General features: G+C 53.7%; 1 protein-coding gene and 1 long non-coding RNA gene across 24 annotated transcripts in view; one reads left to right on the top strand and one right to left on the bottom strand.

Moving 5' to 3' along the window:
• Positions 1 to 18,468, top strand: part of LOC136791237 (uncharacterized) — a 318,474-nt gene that overhangs the window by 173,554 nt on the left and 126,452 nt on the right. For all 11 annotated transcript variants that reach the window (XR_010832780.1, XR_010832789.1, XR_010832785.1 and 8 more), the window contains one exon: positions 2,737 to 2,807. This is a non-coding gene — a long non-coding RNA (uncharacterized lncRNA). The remainder of the gene's footprint in view (positions 1 to 2,736; positions 2,808 to 18,468) is intronic.
• The window catches only part of PAX2 (paired box 2), a 94,134-nt gene that overhangs the window by 69,606 nt on the left and 6,060 nt on the right, over positions 1 to 18,468 (bottom strand). For 2 of the 13 annotated variants that reach the window (XM_048069039.2, XM_048069043.2), the window contains exons 1-3: positions 12,094 to 12,308; positions 8,130 to 8,298; positions 6,897 to 7,094 (exon numbers count right to left, since the gene is read on the bottom strand). In XM_048069039.2, coding sequence (XP_047924996.1) covers positions 6,897 to 7,094; positions 8,130 to 8,298; positions 12,094 to 12,136 — 410 coding nt within the window. In that variant the 5' untranslated portion in view covers positions 12,137 to 12,308. Of the gene's footprint in view, positions 1 to 6,896; positions 7,095 to 8,129; positions 8,299 to 12,093; positions 12,312 to 18,468 lie in introns of those variants that run through there. The other 11 variants (XM_048069041.2, XM_048069044.2, XM_048069050.2 and 8 more) reach the window with 8 other exon arrangements.

Below are 18,468 nucleotides of genomic sequence, written 5' to 3'. Positions count from 1 at the left end.
AGAAAATTGGAGGCTAACGCTGAATATCATACTGTCTAGTATTTCATCACAAGCCTAACGGTGTTTGTTGTTGGTTTTCCAGCTCCTCTAGTCAAGCGATAGCATGAGAATTTCAGTTCTCATTTAATAAAGGATGTTTCCAGGGCTTCTGGGGGCTTGAAAAGGGTCCTGTCGGCTCCCTGAAGACCCAAAGGACTGCATTGTTGAGGTGTTTTTAAAGTTGTTTAATGGGAGTCAGCTATCCAAATCCCTCTAAAATTTTGAAGTAAAAAAGAGAAAACGAGTAAAAGCAAACCCACATTGTATTACAGGCGCTCATGATTTGTATGCCAATTGCACAATTTAGTGCTCTGCCTTAGCATTTTTAATCAGCTGGGACTGGTAAATATGTCCATGCATGTATAGGCTGCACTAGATTAATTGCTATTACAGTGGAAAAATCCTCATTCCCATTAGCTCTCAGTTTATAGAACAATTGTTTGGGAGCGAAACTCAAACCTTTCTGACACTTTCAGGAGTAGTAATCATTATCAGAGCCACCTACACACAGACGGGATTTCCTAAAGTCCTAGTTAGCCACACTGTTGTCAGGCCAGTGGCAAACGCTTTTGAAAGTCCCTGTCTGTCCATTTATAGAGACCTGTGACAAATTTGGATCCCTAAATATTTTGCTGATTGCAAGAAGCGAGCCTAAACTCCATTTGAATTTCAGCATGCCTTAATTAAAGACCATGGCAAGTTAATCAAAGTAAAACTCAGCCTTATTCAACTGTTTTGAAGTCTTATCTTTTCATTCAAGTAATATGGAAATCTTTTGTTTGAATAGGCTTCAGGATCAGAGACGGTTTTTCTGAGATACTTGATATATGGCTGAAAACATGACTTTGTTTTGTATGCATCGTGTCATCATATCATAAAGGGTCCAGCTGGCCTGCTAGAGCATTATCTATCTCTTTAGCCAACGCAAGATTATTTCTTATTGTATGTTTGCTTGTGTTATTAATGCCATCTAGTTATATATATTCCAAGAAATTAGGAATTCCTATGGGATGCAATTCCACAACTTAATGGACCTCCATATCAGGAGGTGCCTTCTGCTGCCATTTAAATGTTCCCTTTCTTATTTCCCTCCCTTCATTCCTGGCTACACTGCTTTGTTTAAACGTGAATAATTCTTTTCCTGTTGGATGTACTGTGCCCTTCAGATGACTATATTGTTCTCACCACCTCGTCGTTGCTTGGCCAAGCCACTTATATTTTCTCCTCTTTTCTCCCAAAGTCAAATGAGTTTTTTCACATAATAGTGATTCTGGTAAATGAGGTTTAGCTCCATAAGGCTCATTCACCCAGCACTGAAATGCAGCTACCTCTATGACAGAATGCAGCAATCATTCACTAGATGCATAAGCTTGAAAATGTTCAACTTCCAACAAAAATCAACCTTTCCGTACATGTATACAAAAAGAAAGAGTTGGAAATTTTAGATGATAAAGAGACTGTTGGGGTTCTGCACTCCGAGGTTCACAGAACAGGGAGCTCAAAACTTCCCAGTCACGGCCACTTCTACTCACAAACAGCCTCTGTTGAGCTAATATCTGTGTAATATGAAAACCAGGAAAAATGCAGCTAGCTTATTGTAGTTACCACCATACAACCTTCCAGTGGCCAGATATGAGGAATAAGACAAAGAGAAATGCTGCGAGCATTCATTTACTCTTTCAGCTGCAGTAACATTGTCTGTAACCTCTGCTTTATGAGCCTGTCCTTTATTTGCAATGATGAAAAGAAGATAATACCAGGTTTGTGTCTGATGGAAAAGAATCTGAATTTAAAGGAGTATATTCCTTGTAATGAAGCCCTGTGCGACCCAATTGCGTTCATTGCTCAGCCAAAAGCAAGTGCCAGTAGCAGCCTTCTACCTTAAGAGCATGCCCTGATGCAGGAAATTGAATGGGGACCTTAGACTCAGCGTCAGCAAAACGAGAGGATCCCTGCTAGGATCCCAAGTTTCTTCTGCATGTACTAAGGAGTGCCAGGTTATGAGAGCTGGTAAATTATACTGGGTGCTGTCGGACAACGCTTCTTCACCCTTGCTTTGCCCCAGCCCGTTGCCAGTCAGAGGCTAAGCCAGTTTACAGGGCCAGTGTAATCCTGGGCCTCTCTGTTGGGTAAATGGACATGTGGCTACTAAGTACTGATGGTGGCGATAGGTTTGTGTGACACATGCACTTGCTGCTCATACACTATGCAATTTTCCCGGTTTTCACTGCAGACCATGCAGCTGTCACTGGTTTTGATCAGTATGAACAAGCTGCCATTAGAGATACTGTCCTCCAAGAGTGCCACACTAGTTCGGTGGGAAGGACGGGGAGAGATTCCTGGTGACTTTGGCTGTGGTGTCCTTTGGGGAAATTCTCAAGCTAGGCTAGCGAGTGTGACTCAGAAAGCTCTGTTTGCATAACATTGATTTCTTCCGCATATGACACAGACCATGCCCTAATATGCCTGCCTTGTTCCAGACTCAATTGTTTGTCTCGAGACGTTACATTTACCTCAACCGAGATTCTGTTCAATTCTCGCTCCCTTGCGTGGGCAAAAGCCTCGGCTGATGTAAGACAACCCAGCTCCAGTTTTGAACCTTTCCTTCTTAATGTGTTGAACTGCATGGGATTTTTTAATGTAAGATCGCACTGTGTTTTACAAAGGTAGCTAAATCCTGTTATTTTCATTTTACAGGTGGTAAAGCAGCCTCATAAGGAGTCCATGTGACCCGACCGAGATCGGCCAGAAAGTTGACAGCAGAACTGGTAAGAGAAAGCTCATCTCCTAATACGCTGCGCTGTGCTCCGAGCTATGGGCCTGCCCGCAGCCACTGACATTGGCCACACGCTCAGTATTTCATTGCACAAGTGTATTTCGCTTGTTATTGTAACCTGGATCAATGTGTGTATCTTTCCATATGTGTTTTAAAAAAGCAATCATTATTGGAGGCTTTAACTGCGAATCACTAGCTGACTGTCAGATAATGTAACAGAAAATATCTCCCCAAACCAATCACATAACACTAAAAATTAACGTTTACTCAGTGCATAAGAGAAAACTGACAAAATATCTAACAGCTTGACCAAGATAGTGTATCCACTAAACTCTATTCTCTGCCGTGACTTAGTAGCTAGATGCAGATGGACCTAGGAACCTAGGGTCCAAAGCATATCCAGAAGGCTGACTGAACTTCATAATTCTTTGGTTTTTGTATTCCTTGAATAAAGACTAACAGAGAGTCCCTAGCCCTGAACCCAGCCTCAGGAGAGGAGAAATAGAGGGACAAATTGCATCTAGGTGTCAGGGATTCATGTCTTTAAGAGAGGCAGAAAATAATGCTTAAACTACAATGTCTGTTGCATTGCTTGCTGCACAACTCTGAATGTATGCCTGTGATGTGCCAGCCCTGTTCCTGCTAAGGTACATTGTCTAATTTATAAGACTTTTCCGGGATGATTATTATCCCATGAAACCTGTGTTCTTAGGCTAACTGTACGTGCTGCAAAACAAAGCAAAAATTCTCATTAATGTCTGCAGCCAAGTTCGTAGTTAGGAGGCCCCCGCAAGGTTTACAGCGGGGCGTATATAAATCCAGCTGAAATACTCTAAGCGGAGTGACCGAAGATAACTTGTTTGTAGTTATATGATAGATGGAAAAGTTCTTGTAGGAAGTAAGGTACTTGAGTGATTTGACGTAAGCATTAATTGCTTACCGAAGAATTACGAGCTTCTGTCACTTGCCAGCTTCTTAATTACATGCACCGTTTGTATGTGCATGTTTACACAGATACATGTATATATATACGTGAGCATGTATACACAATAGGTTCATCGTGTAGAGGAGCTAATGTGTGAAAAGGGAACAGGAGAGCTCCCGGTGTAGAGATGACTGCTCTGTCTTGATCCTGTCAGTTCTGGTGTGGTTTGCTTATTAACTAGCTTACTGTCTAGATTTTTTGCCATAATTAAAGCAAAACTACCACACAGCAGAGGAATATTTTTTTTCTGAATCTTGAGGGGGTCGTTAAGACATGTTTTTTGCTATAGTTCGTATCTGGCCTTTTTCTGCATGAGTTTGGTATGAACAACTTTCTGATACGTCTCAATACTGAGTTACATGTCGTCCCAAATGCATCCTGATATCGGTAGTGCAACACTGACAGATCAGTGCAATGTAGGCACATATAATTCATCTATCACCAAAAAATAATTAATGGAAAATAATTTTCTTAAAATGATTTAGGGAGACTGTAAAAGTGGAATTGAAATAGCACTGTTTTGTAGTCTTTAATCTGAAAGGCTGTTAATGCCAGACTAGTACCCAGAAAGAAAGAAGATAAAATGTAATTAATGTATTTTCAGAAAATCTTGTAATAACCCGAAGTACTTGTTTTCTGTATACAAAGAGATCTCCATTCTGGAGTGCAGTATTCACAGTCTATCTAGGGACCTAGATAACCACCTTTTCCTGTAAAGACCCCCTTTGTAGTCTCAAGATATTAAATGGCTCATGGATATAGCTCTAACAGTTCTGGACACTGGGCCACTAACATTTTTGCTTTGGAAACCCCACATTTTGAGAAAAAACAAAGACACATACTTCAAACGGGTTGGTTTTAAAAATTGTCATCTATCCGAAGCGGCTCAGAGAGTCGGAGTGTTGGACGAACTCCGGGTTGTGATCGTACGGCAGGTAAGGGGGACGCAAAGGAACATGCTGTTACAAAGCATTTACCCATTTCTCTGCTTACTTTGGCAATGGAAGAGTAAAAAAAATGTGTATTTGAATTCTGAGCTTAGCCCTCTCCTCGTGTTTTGTGAGCTGGAGTCACAAAGCCACTGGAGTGACAAAGCTCGCGCTACCCTCTGCGGCAGCAGGATCGGGCCCTCAGATGCTCGCTGTTTCGTATTCTGCTGCAATTTTTTCCCAGTTCTCTGACCTGCTCTTGCCTAGCGCAGACTTGCAAGTTGTGCGACCTGTCTTGTTACGGGCTCACTTCTCACAGCTGTGGGCCTCGGGGAGCCCCATACAGAGGTGAATGGTGTGAAGTTGGGTCCGAATTTTTTAAATGAACGGGGAAAGCTTTAATCGCACGAAGTCAAAATGTTCTTGCGCCTTGGTGCCTACACACTCAAATGCCATCACAGTATGAATCAAATATGGTGGGTCACAGCTGAGCCTCTCTAATACAATAACACTTAGCAGTTACAAAGCCCTTGTCCTTCTCAAAGCATTTTATAAACGCAATCCAGCTGACATCTGTTCCCACCTCCTGAGATGGTTCAATTTTCATTCTCAGGCTGGGGAAACTGAGGTGCAAACCCCACAAAGCCCGTATGCAAACTAATAGCAAAGCCAGGAGCAAAATCTGGCCCCGGCCTTCTCCCTGGGACACCGCGAGGCACCGTGAGGCACCGGCAGGCATGGGGCCGTGGCTTCGGCAATATGGGGATGCTGACATCCCCTGCACCAGCAGCAGCCTCCGTGCGCCTCTGGTCGGTGTCTGCCGTGCCTCCAAAGACCCCGGAGCCCTTCCTCTGGACTTGTGTACCACTAGCTTAATTCCTCCCAGGGAGAGCTGGCTGTCCTTCCGCAGCTGCCTTTGTAAGGTGTCTGAATGTCAAACTGTTATTATTTCAATACCTGACTGCGAGAGTAACAGAGACCTGGAGGTTTTTTAGGAGGGTGTATAATTAGCCGATCAGTATTATGTTACCCTGTTCATAACTTAATAACCATTTTAATACAGATGGCACACACAGGGATAATTTCCTAGGGTAGCCTAGCAGTATATTACAGAGACAGTGTGTCTGAGGGAATCTTCCTTAGCCAAGGTACATTCCACCAGCTAATTCTACCTGCTGTTTTCAAGATGATTTGGGATAATTCCATATCATTTGCAAAATATTAAAACCCATTTATATAGGATGCCAGATTTAGAAATACACAGCCTGAGTTATTAGACATATTTTGATAAATCTGCCATGTAAAGCGCAAGACAAAAAATACCACTGTGTTTTCCTTGCTGTTTATTTTTTCTGCTTCCCTTGCTATAAATACACCAGGTTTAAAAAAATCTGGCTAAACTTGCTGTATATCAAGAGGACCGATATACTGACTTGGGCGTTTTTGTCTATGCCGGCACTACAGAAGCCTGCGTGCATATTTACGCACACCCTGTGTACATTTATTTGGACGGGGAGCTCTGTATATTTGGGATTGCATGCAGAATTTCACGGATTCTTACTCTTACTCTGTCGGTGCCGTACTTTTGTATGCACCCTTGGCAAATATTGCTGTGTTCCTAGGGACTGCGGGCGCAGGCGAGGTGCGTGCAGCCGCGTCGCACGGCAGCAGCGCGGTGACTCGGTGTGCGGGGCAGTGTCCTGCGTGTCACCAAGGTGTGAGGACCTGCAGCCTGGGGTGGATGGATGGCTGTGCAGGGCTTGTACAGCCCCGGGATGCGTGCTGGGCTAACGCTCCCCTCCACGCACCACCGGCCTTTCGCCCCCGATCTGCCACTGTTTGCCCGTCGTGCGGTTCCTTCCCACACCCCGAGGCCCTCCACGGACAGAAGCCGTTCCCCAGCGGCAGGAGGAGGAGGGAAGAAAGACCCCGCCAGCGCCCGGCCGCGGAGCGGGGAGCCCGGCCCGGGGGGAGCCTCCGGCGGCCGAGGCTGCGGGCAGGGGCCGGCTTCTGCTCGGAGCCTCGGCGCCTGGCGGGGCTGGCGGCGGCTCCCCCGGGGGCACGGAGGTAAAACCGTCCGGACACCCCCGGGGCTTGCACACAGGCCGAGCCCCGCGCCCCGGCCGGCTCCCGGTCCCGGTCCCGGTGCCTGCAGGCTCGCCCTTACCTGTTTATGGAGGAGACGCTGGGGACCGTGTCGTTGTCGCAGATGCCCTCGGCCAGTAGCCTGTCCCGGATCTCCCAGGCGAACATGGTCGGGTTCTGTCTCTTGTACTCGGCGATTTTATCCACTACTTTGGGGGTCGCTACTTTGGGTTTGGAGCCGCCGATCACTCCGGGCTTGATGCTCCCCGTCTCGTAATACCTGCCGCGCCAGAGCACGACGGTCGGTCAGTGCCCGGCCGGGCCCCCCCGCCGCCCCCAGAGCCCCCTGCCCCGGCGCGACCGCGGCCCCGCGGCCCCCCCCGGCAACCGCCCCCCGCCTTTGGGCCGCCGGAGCGCGGCGGTGGGGGCACCAAGGGGCTGCACCGATCTGTACTGGGCTATACTGGACTATACCGGGCTGCACCGGGCTGCGGGAGCCGCCGCTCCCTTGCAGGGCTCCCCCCCCGCCCAGTTTTCTCCTTTCCCTTTGGGTGCGTGTGTGCTGGTGTCTGGGGGAGCGCTGCGCTCTCGCTGCCCTCCCCGCGGGCGCTCCTTTCGGGCCCGGGCAGCGGCAAGCCTCGCCGCGCTGCGGCCGGCCGGGACGAAGCCCACCGACCCCGGGGCCGGGTCGGGCGGCCTCGGAGGGTCCGGGGGGCGCGGGCAGAGCCGGGCAGAGCCGTGCTCCCGGTTCCCCAGCGGGCTCCCGGCCCCCCGGCGGCCCTGGCACGTCCTTCGCGAAGGGCACGGCGGCGGCAGGCAGCCCGCCCACCGGCACCGCCGGCACGGCCGCCGGGGATGCTTCGCACCGCATCTTTGTTTATGGAGATTTATCTGTTTGCCCCGCTGCTTGTTTATTTACCGTGCATTTGCTAGGGCCGCCTACGGATTGTTGTGAGATGGGCTTTTTGTTGTTGTTGCTGGCTTTTTTTTTTTTTGGGGGGGGGGGGGGTGGTTGTTCTCCTTTCGTGTTTTTCTTCTCTTTTCTCCCCCTCCCCGGCCCTTCTCTCGCTAATCGCTCCCTCCCTTCCCGCACCGGCCGGCGGGGCAGCGCGTCCTGCCGCTGCAGCGAGCGCGGCGGGGGTGGGCAGAGGGCGACTGGCGATGGGCAGGGGGAGGTGAGCAGGGGGCGGTGGGCAGCAGGGAGCGGGCATCGCCGCGGTAAGGGCCGGGGGGGCACAGAGCGGCGCAGCGCGGCGCCCGGAGGCACGCTGCCGCCCCAGGGGAGGGGAAGGAGCGGCCGCGGTCCGTTCCTTACCTGCCCAGGATCTTGCTGACACAACCGTGGCTGACCCGCAGCTGCCTGGAAATGTCACAGGGTCGCACCCCCTGGTGAGCCAGCTCCACTATCCTTTGTCTCACCACGTCAGGTAGGGGCCTGCCGTTCACAAACACCCCCCCGAGCTGGTTCACACCCCCGTGCCCTGCTGGGGAAAGAGAAAGAAAAAAAACACAACAACCCACGCACACCAGAAACACACCGTTAGTCGTGGATTCTTTGCCACTCGGACTACAAAATCTCCCGTCACTACGGATGGATGGGGGTGACGGGTGAGGGGCTGGGGGGGCGAGACGTGGGGGACAGACAGAAAAAGGGAAGGAGACGGGGAGGGAAAGAGAGAACAAGAGAGAGAAAGAGAACGAGGGAAAGAGAGAGAGAAAAGAGTGAAGGGGAAGAAAGAAAAAGAAAAAGAGAAAGAAAGGAAAGGAAAGGAAAGAAAAGAAAGAAGGAAGGAAAGAAGAAAGAAAGAGAAAGAAAGAAAGAAAGAAAGAAAGAAAGAAAGAAAGAAAGAAAGAAAGAAAGAAAGAAAGAAAGAAAGAAAGAAAGAAAGAAAGAAAGAAAGAAAGAAAGAAAGAAAGAAAGAGGAAGAAAGGAAGGAAGGAAGGAAGGAAGAAAGAAAGAAAAAAAAAAGAAAGAAAAAGAAAAAGATAAACGGGATGAGAATAAGATGAAGAAATAAAGAATTAGAAAGGACCAAGGACGATGGAGATGGCACAGAGGGGGAAGAAGCGTGAATTTCCCCGAGCCAGCTGGGGACCCCCCGCGCCCCGCCTGCCCCCGGCCGCCCGCACCTCTGCCCGCAGCGGCGGCTGCCCGAGGCCATTGTCGCGGGGCGAGGACGGAGCCGGTGCCGGCTGCGGCTCCTCTCGGGGTTGGGAAGCGAAACGCTGCCCAGGTCCGGAGCCCAGCTGCTCGGCGGCCCCGGGCAGCCCCCGCTGCAGCCCCCTGCTTTCTACCCTGGCGCTTTTCCTCTCTCTTTGAATTCGCTTTCCGCGATTTTCTCGCACATTGTCAATTCCAGCTACTCGCGACCCCGCCCTCCCTCATCCCGCAGCAAGTCCCCTCCACAGCGCCTTGTCTCCGGTTATTTTGGGATGGGAGTTGAGAGGATTCGGACGGAAAAGGAGAGGGAGGAAGAAATGGAAGGGGAGAGGAGGAAAATATCGTGTGTCCCGTGCTCGGGCTTCGTTTACAGACAGACCCTCTCTCTGTCAGCCTTCGATATTTAAAAGAAAAATCCGCCAGTAGGAAAAAAAAAAAAAAGGAAAAAAAATCTTAACAGGCTCTCGCGGCTCCTTGTTTGTTTGTTTGTTTTTCTATTTTTTTTTTCATTCTTTCTTTCTTTCTTTTTTCCCCGCGCAAATCTAAATCAGGGCGAATTTAAATTGCTCCGCTTTCTCCTATTTTGCCCTTCCCAGGCAAAAAGCCCCGCTCTATCCCACCCGGGACTGCTTGGGCGCTTTTTTTCCGATTCGCCTTTCTCCCTTTCGAGAAACAACTTGGCGGGGAGGAGGAGGAACCGAGCGCGCACCTGCGGGGTGCGGGCAGGGGGAAAGCTCAGCGCTGCCCGGCGGAGCTGGGCGCCGCGCACCGGAGCCGCCGCCCGCTGCCGGTGCGGGAACCGCTGCGGGTGCGGCCCCGCTCGCTCGGTGCCCGCTCCCCGGCGGCTGGCAGACGGAGATAGAGCTGTGCAGAGCACGCCGCCTTCGAGCCGGCCTCTCGCACAGCCCCAGCCTCCTTCCCCGCGGAGAGATCTTAGTTCGTCGCGCGGTTTGCTGAAAAATGATCTGTTTGTATTTTCGCTGAGGGTTTTTTTTTTTCTTTTTCTCTTTTTTTTTTTCCTCCCCTGCTTTTGACACTGACTTATTGGCTCTGAACTTAGTGGAAACTCTCATTGCCCTGCGATCGATCCAAGTCCTTTCGCACAAATAGAGTTTTTTCCATCTTCCCCCCCCCCCCCCCCCCCCCCCCCCCCCCCCCCGGTCAGGAACACCCCCACCTCCCTGCCAGCAGCCGGGGGCTCCCGTCCCTTCCCTTTGCCCGAGGAGCTGAGGTGTCGCTGCTCTCTTTTGTTGCTCTTTCGTAAAAGATATTTAGGGCTTCGGAGGGGAGTGGGGCACGCTTGTCTTCCTCCACCAAAACCTGCGGGTGCGTGTTGCTCTGTGTTTTCTTCGTTTGTGCAGAGCCCCCTCTGCACATGTTGCCTCTAAAGTTACAAGACAGCAATTTCTTCGGCAACTCCGCGATAAATAATTCAGAGCACCTTTTATAACTCACATTACAAAGTATTAAAAGGCAACAGATGCAGAAAAAGATTAAAAATTAATAATTCAAATTATCGCACCCCGGCTATTATTTTTTTTTTCACGAGACTTGGGTTTGCTCCGCACCGTGCTTTCCTAAGGTTATTTCCGTACGAGCAGGGGGATATTTTGGGGCATTTATCCGCGTGGCAGTGCCGGGCTGTGTGTGTGCATCTGCCCGAGCAGCCGAGCTGCTTTCGTGCCGATCGCGTTCGCTGCCTGTGCGCGCCTGCACCAGGAGCCCGCGCCCGAGCGTATTTTAATTGCTTGCCAATATCTAGGTCTGCCCAGCTAGAAATGCATTTTCGGGAACAAATCAAACGCTGATTGGTATTAGCAGGATTATTCGGAAGCCGAAATTGTTCCCGAATCTCAGCGGAGTTTGCAGAAATGAGCGTCTCGGTGGTGAGATGCCTCTCTCGGCTGCCTGCATATTCCAGCGCGTACCGAAGGCAGAATTACTGCCATCACTTCCGAGGGAAGGTCGCGCCCGAGAGAACTAAAAATAATGCCTAACGCGGGGGCCGTTTTCTGTTAGAGGTCCTCGAAAATTAAATCCTAAATTTTAAGCGGTGTGTGCTGGAAAGCATTAATTTCCGAGCAGGAAGGCAGTTACCTACATCCACGTTTGGGGATCTGATGGTGGCTTTCTATCTCTGCGCCTTCCTTCTCCTGGCAAAATCGTCATTTTTTAAGCCGCAAGCATTTCGATTTTAGACCTTTTCGGTTTGTTTTTATGCAGCGGGCAGGGCGTGTCCTCAAAAGTTTCGGTGTCAAAAGTTACAAATTGCTCTTAATTATTCATTTCCTGACTTGAGATGGTCCCAAGCTCGGCTCTATATTCCTATTTGCTCTTTAATTTAAAGCTCGGAATTATTTTTCCTCCGTGTGGTGAAATTAAAATCCTTGAAAATTCCTCGCTACTCTGCCTGGCGAAGGAGCCTTCTCGCCTTCCTTCGTCCCCCTTTTTGGGAAGAAAGGTTCTCTAAAGTGAAAATACATCACGAATCCACTTCCCTGGGCGCCAGGAATGCATTTTAAACGCACGCCGAGGAGCTGCTAAGTAACCCGGGAGGGACCGTGACTTCTCGGGGAGCTCGGAAAACGCCCGATTCCCCGGCCCCGCCGCTGCCCTATTTTTCCCGCAGTCCAGCCTTGAAGCGGAGCCCGGAGCAGCCCGGACCGACCCCGCCGTTCATCCGAAAGTGCCGGCCCCCCTCTCCGCCGCCGAAACCCGCAACGAGAGCAAATCCCGGCCAGCGGCGGGGCAAATTGTCAGCTCGCACACACGTACGGTTGCGGGAAGCCCTCGCCCTGCGGGGCCGGGGAAATCGAAAGGGTCGGAGCCGGGAGCTGGCAGGAGCCGGGGCAAAGTCTCGTCCTCCGAGGGGCGGCTCGGGCAGTGCCCCTGCGGGCTCTGCTCGGGGCTCCCTCGCAGCCCGGGCCCGGCCCCGGCCCCGCGCCCTCCGCCGGGGTGCCGGTGCCCTGTGTCGCCCCCCGGGCGGTGCGGGACGGAGGCTGGCGGTGCGGGGATAGAGCCGCAGGAGGAGCGGGGGGGGGAGAGGAACGGCCGGGGAAGGAGGGATGGAGGGATGAGGAGGGCAGAGCGGCGGAAGGAGCCGGGCTCCAGTACTCACGGTGCATTGCTGAGAAGGGGTCTGCCTTGCAGTGCATATCCATGGGGAGGCAAAGGAAGGGGAAGAAATCGGCTGAAGCCGCCGTGTCGCCTCTAAAACTCAACTTCAAGACTTAGGGGAGAAAAAAAATAAGAGGGGAAGAAAAAAAAAAAACAACGAAACAAACCAAAACAAATTAAAAAAAAAAAAAAGAAGCAAACCAAAAAGGACACTGAGGGAGAGGAGAGAGGGGAGCGGCGGGGCGCGCTGCCCCCCTGCCCGGGGAGCGGGGAGCGAAGAACTTTCCGGGCCGGGAGGGCTGCGCCGGGGGCCGGGGCGGCCGAGTCAGCAGAGTCCGAGGGAGCGGGGGGCTGGCGGCGCCGGGGGGCAGGCGGCTGTCATGGCTGGGGGGGCCGGAGCATCCCCGGCGGCGGGGAGGGGTGCCGGGGCGAGGCGGCTGAAGGCGCGGGAGGACGCGGCTCTCCCTCCTCCTCCTCCTCCTCTTCCTCCTCCTCCTCTTCCTCCTCGGGTCCGGGGCTAGCCGATGGAAGTTCAAAGCGGAGTAGCAATCCCCGGGAAAGCCGCGAGCGGCGGCGGCCGGCGCGCCCCCCTCGTCTCGGCCGGGCGGAGGATCCGGGGCGCCCGGCGGACTTTTCGCCCGAGGTGGGAAGTGCTTGCGAGGAGCCGGGGCCGGAGACTGGAGCCTCCTCTCCCGGTGTGTGTCTCTCTAAAAGCCGCAGCGCCCTCAGCCCCCCGCCCGCCTCCCCGGAGATGGATGACTTGTCAGACAAAGGCAATAGATTCCGACACTCTCTGATTCGCCAGCGCGCCGAGCCGAGCGCGGCGAGGAGGGCCGGGCCGCCGCTCCGGCGCGGGGGGGCCGCCGCCGCCTCCGGGACGAGGGCGGCGGGGGCGGCCCGGCCGGCGCCGGAGGGCCCGGGAGGACGCGGAGCGGGCGGCGGGGCACGGCCGGCAGCAGGCAGCGGGATGCTCCCGGCCCGGCCGGGGAGGGTCCCGGCGCCTCCCGCCGCTCGGAGCTGCCGGCTGCCCGCTCCGCTCCGCTCCGCCGGGGACTTGGCTCGGGCTGAGGCGGAGCGGGGGGAGCGGGTGCGCATCGGGGCTGCCCTGGGGAGAGGCTTGGGCGGTGGGGAAAGAGGGGAGGGAAGGGAGAAGGGGAGAGGGAAGGAACGGAGGGAGAGGAGAAGAGGAGGAAGAGAGAAGGAAGGGGAGAAGGAGAGAAAGGAAGAAAGAAAGGAGGGAAAGGGAAAGACAGAAAGAAAGACAAAGAAAAGGAAGGAAGAAAGACAAGGAAAGAAGAAGGAAAGAAGAAAGAAGAAGGAAAGAAAAAGAAAGAGAACGGAAAGAGAGAAAGAAAAAACGAAAATGAGAAACAGAGAAAGGAAGAAAGGAAAGAAAGGGAAGGAAGGAAGGAAGGAAGGAAGGAAGGAAGGAAGGAAGGAAGGAAGGAAGGAAGGAAGGAAGGAAGGAAGGAAGGAAGGAAGGAAGGAAGGAAGGAAGGAAGGAAGGAAGGAAGGAAGGAAGGAAGGAAAAAAAGAAAGAAAGAAAGAAAGAAAGAAAGAAAGAAAGAAAGAAAGAAAGAAAGGAAGGAAGGAAGGAAGGAAGGAAGGAAGGAAGGAAGGAAGGAAGGAAGGAAGGAAGGAAGGAAGGAAGGAAGAAAGAAAAAGAAAGGAAGAAAGAAAAGAAGTAAACAAGGAAAAAGAAGGAAACAAGGAAAGGGAAAAGAAGGAAAGACCTTCTTGCATATATTTGAACCAATAGATTGGGCCCATTTCAGTTGTTGCCAAGTTTCCTCGTGTGCGTTTGGGAAAATAAAAGCAAATACAGCCTCCCAGCCTCCACATGTCTGATTTTTTTTTCTTTTTTTTTTTCCTTTTTTTTTTTTTATGGTAGAGAATCTAAAAATTATTTCACTGACCGGTCTACAGCGAAAAAAGACGTGCCTTTGACCCAGCAAGCAACAGAGAGCAAGGAGGAAACGCCTTCTTAGGCTGATAACCAGAGTTGAAAAGGGAAGGTAGCAATTGCTGTGGGCTGAATTCTGTTTTTCAGGCTGCGACTTTATCATCACCTGAAACACACTTTCTTCTTCTCTTTTCCTCCTTCCTCCTTCCCCATCCCTCCGCTCATCTGCCACGAAACAGTCCCTTTGTTTTCTAAACGGTTTAAGTAAGGAATCTCCGAGAGATCTTTATGAAATATTTTCCACTGTCTCATAAATCATTTTGGCACTTCAGCTGATGTTTTATCTTTCTCTCTCCCCCCACTCCCGTCTCTCTTTCCCTCGCGTGAAAAAAAAAAGAATGATTTTTGGGAAAAAAAAAATAAAATAAATGTTTGACAGTGGCTGCGGTTACCCGTGCGGGAGGCAGCGGTCTCCTCCCTGCCCCGCGCTGCGCTGCGGGGGTACGCGGCGGGGCCGCACGGACCCAGGCGCGGGACTGAGACCGGGACCGAGCCGGCCGGGGCCGGGAGAACCCCCCCGGGACGGGCACCGGCACCGGCACGGGTACGGGAAAGGGGCCTCCGACCCGAGGGCGGCGCAGCGGCGGTGAGGTGCCGGGCACCGGCTCGGGGAGCGGCCGCCGGGAGCCCCGCACGGCCCGGGGGTGCCGCTGCCCGCCCGGCCCGGCCCGGCCCGGCCCTGCCCTGCCCGCCGCCTTTCCCCGCCGCCGGCCCGGGCCCTCCGCCCCCTTCCCTTCCCGTCCCTTCCCTTCCCCTCCCCTGCCGCCCCCCCCCGGCCCCGGTGGCGGAGGGCAGGGCCGGGCCGGGCCGGGCGCAGGTGCGGGGCAGCGCCGCTCGGCGCCGCCGCCTGCAGATGGCGCCCGCCGGTCGCTTGGCGGCCCCGGGGAAACTTCGGCGGCGGCGGCGCGGGGCCGGCCCCGAGCCCGCACCTGCCGGCCGGCCGCGGGCACGGCGGGGGCTGCCCGGCTCCCCGGCGGGGTGCCCCTTCCCTCCTCCCCCGCCCGCACCGGGTCGCTTCTGCTCGGCCGCCGGCTGCCCCCCGGGGGGCTTCCCGGTGCCCCCCGGGCGGTCACCGCCACCCTCGGGAGCTGGCCCCGGCCTCCCGGGGCCTCCCCGCCTTTCCCGGGGGGAACGGCCCTGTGATGGGACGGGGGGGGCAGGCCGGCGGCTCGGGAACTTCTTCCCGAGAATGTTTTTTTTTGCCGTCGCCTTATCGCTCCCTATCGCCGTCTCGGTGAGGATGAAAGCGGGAGTGAGAGACTCGAGGAGAAACGCACAACGGGAGCGCTCGGCCGAGCGCGGCTGGGGTGCCACGGTGCGGGGAGAGCTGGGGTACGCGGGGCCGGCCCCGAGCTGGGCAAGTGAGGAGCGTTTCTCGTGGAGGGAAGGAAGAAGAGATGAAGAGACGAAGAGAAGAGAAGAGAAGAGAAGAGAAGAGAAGAGAAGAGAAGAGAAGAGAAGAGAAGAGAAGAGAAGAGAAGAGAAGAGAAGAGAAGAGAAGAGAAGAGAAGAGAAGAGAAGAGAAGAGAAGAGAAGAGAAGAGAAGAGAAGAGAAGAGAAGAGAAGAGAAGAGAAGAGAAGAGAAGAGAGAAGGCAAAGAAAGGAGAAAAAAAAAAGACAAAAGAAAAGAGAAAAGAAAAAAAAAAAAAGAAAAGAAAAGAAAAGAAAAGAAAAGAAAAGAAAAGAAAAGAAAAGAAAAGAAAAGAAAAGAAAAGAAAAGAAAAGAAAAGAAAAGAAAAGAAAAGAAAAGAAAAGAAAAGAAAAGAAAAGAAAAGAAAAGAAAAGAAAAGAAAAAAAGAAAAAAGAGAGAAAAGGAGAAAAGAGGAAAAAAAAGGAAATATAAGGGAAAATCCCCCCGCTTGCTGCCCTCTTCCCCCACCACAGGACCACCCGGTGCCCCTTCCCAGCCGGCAGCACCGCTCTGTCACCACCCGACCCCACCGGGCAGCCCCTGCCCGCCCCGGCCCTGCCGCCAGGCCCAGGCCCGCGCCTCGGCCCCGGGCAGCTCCTGGAGCCGGTCCCTTTCAGCAGCACTGCCTGCTTCCCTCCCGCCCCACTTTCAGGGAGCCTTTCTGCTTCTGCTTTTTCTTTTTTCTTTTTTCTTTTTTCCTTTTTCTCTTTTCTTTTCCTTTTCTTTTCTTTTCTTTTCTTTTCTTTTCTTTTCTTTTCTTTTCTTTTCTTTCTTTTCTTTTCTTTTCTTTTCTTTTCTTTTCTTTTCTTTTCTTTTTTCTTTCTTCTTTCTTCTTTTCTCTTCTCTTTTCTTCTTTTTTCTTCTTTTCTTTTCTCTTCTTCTCCTTTTTTATTTTCTCTTTTCCTTTTCTTCTGTTTTCCTCTTTCTCAAAGAGGATCTGAGGCTCTCCCCCTTCGCTAACCCAGCCCCCCCAAGCTACAAACATTTACACTTCAAAAGAGGCGCCCGCCTCTCTGCGGAAATTTCAAGAAAAATAAACTTTTGGGGGGAGTCTCGGCGATAGCTATCTTTCGGTCTGCTTCGTTAGCCGGCTCGCTCCCGCTGACGAAGCCCAAATCTTCCCCGTGCCTTCTCTCCCCCAGCCCGGCCTCCAGCTCACATCACCCGAGGCCTCCAGCCCTCCGAAGCGTTTTTAATCCTCCTTCCCTGCTCGGCCTCCACCCGGGGAAGGGAGCCCGGCATCACAAGACGGGGCGAGGAATTTAGGGGCGAAATTCGGGCCCGCAGAGAAACTGCTGGGGCTGCACCGGGCGCTGGGCACCGCGGCCCCATGCCACCGGCCCGGCGTGTGGCGGCGAGCAGGGCCGGCAGCTCCCCGGTTCCTGCGGCTGTAAAACCCCGAGGTGCTGCTGACTAACTCCGCGGCTCAAAAATTCGCCTTTCTCCCCCCCCCCCCCCCCCCCCCCCCCCCCCCGCCAACTATGCGAGCCATTTCAGCCTAAACACTGCTACTTGGAGGCGGTTTAGCTCCGCCGTGGTACTCCCCGGCACTATATATAGGCGAGTTTAGAAGATAAATCTGCGCTCAGCATCCGTAGATGTGGTTCTGACCCGTGACAACTAATTTAGCCTCGCGTGGGAAAATCGGAGGCTAAATCCCTGGCTGTGAAAGACAAAAACAAAACAAAACAAACAGGGACGTGAGTTTTTAAGGCCAGGGGGCTGCGAGGAGGGCGCTTTGCTGCACCCTTCCCGGCTGAGCCCCGGGGCCACCTCCCGGGGCCGCGGGCTGCGGGGCTCGGTGCCTGCGAGCACATCGCTGGGGGGGCCGGGAGGGGATGGGAGAAAAAGGGGGGGCCGGGCAGGGTCCTGCCGCCCCCCCCCGGCCACGCTCTGCAGGAGCCCCGAGGCTGCCCGCGGTGGCCCAGGTTAACAAATCAACGCCAAGTTGGGTTTTAAATGAACAATTAATAAGAAAGAGAGCGCGAAAAGAATAAAGGCCCCCCTCGCTTCCCCTCCCCCCGTGCCTGTGAGCCCCTCTCCCTCTCTCTCCCTCTAAGCACCTCTGGTCACGTTGGAGGATGAGTTTTTGGAGAGCTTCTGGTACAATATGGAGCACCACGGGCTGCAATTTCACACTCCACAGCACATTCCCCTAAAGCTACTTTCTTTTTTTTTTTTCCCATCTAAGACCCCCTCATGTCTCCCCCTCTCTCTTTCTCTCGCTCTTTTGTGAGCCATGGGTGGGTTGCATGTCTGGGGGACGCCGGGGCCGAGGGGAGGCCAGCCGAGTGGCCGCGGCCAGCGGGGTGGGTGCGTGTGTGCGCCGGGGGGGCCGCGCTCCCCCCGCGCCGAGCCTGCTGCTGGCTTTTCCCTTCTCTGCATTTGTTTGCCTGAATGGTAATAGCCCACGTGTGCTGCTCTTTATTCAGTCACCGACACTTTAACCTCTCCTCTTTACAAGAGAGCGTTTGCCACAAAAACGAGACAAGCCGGAGACCTTTTACAGCCTCATTGAGGGAAAAAAAAAAAAAAAAAAGGAAAAAAAAGGAAAGAAAGAGGGGGAAAAAAATAAAGGCCGACAATGTGAAGAGACACTTCTGCAACAAAGCCGCCTCTTAGCGCACCGGGCCGGCCGGAGCCGGGGCGAGTCTCCGAGCCTCCCGGGCCGCGGCCATATGGGGCCGGGCCGGGCCGGGCTCCTTCCCGTCCCCCGCGGGCAGGTGGCGGGCAGCGGGATCCCGGGACCGGGCCCTGCTCCCCGGCCCCGCTCCGGTCCTGCCCCGGGCTGGCGGCGGGGAGGCGGCCTCGGCGGAACCGGCGTCGCCCCCAGGCCCGGTCTCGCCACTCTCCTTTTGTCCGCCCCCCGGTACATCCCGGTACGTCCCGGTACATCCCGGTACGTCCCGGTACGTCCCGGTACCGGGACCCCGCGGAGGAGCCGGGCCCGGGAGTGCGGCGGAGGCGGCGGCCTCGGCGAGGCCCAGCTGCCTCTTCCCTTT

Source organism: Anser cygnoides, chromosome 7 (assembly GCF_040182565.1).
Source record: "Anser cygnoides isolate HZ-2024a breed goose chromosome 7, Taihu_goose_T2T_genome, whole genome shotgun sequence".
Taxonomy (NCBI): Eukaryota; Metazoa; Chordata; class Aves; order Anseriformes; family Anatidae; genus Anser; species Anser cygnoides.
The sequence above is the reverse complement of the archived record's forward strand: the minus strand, read 5'-3'. Positions and strand labels throughout refer to the sequence as shown.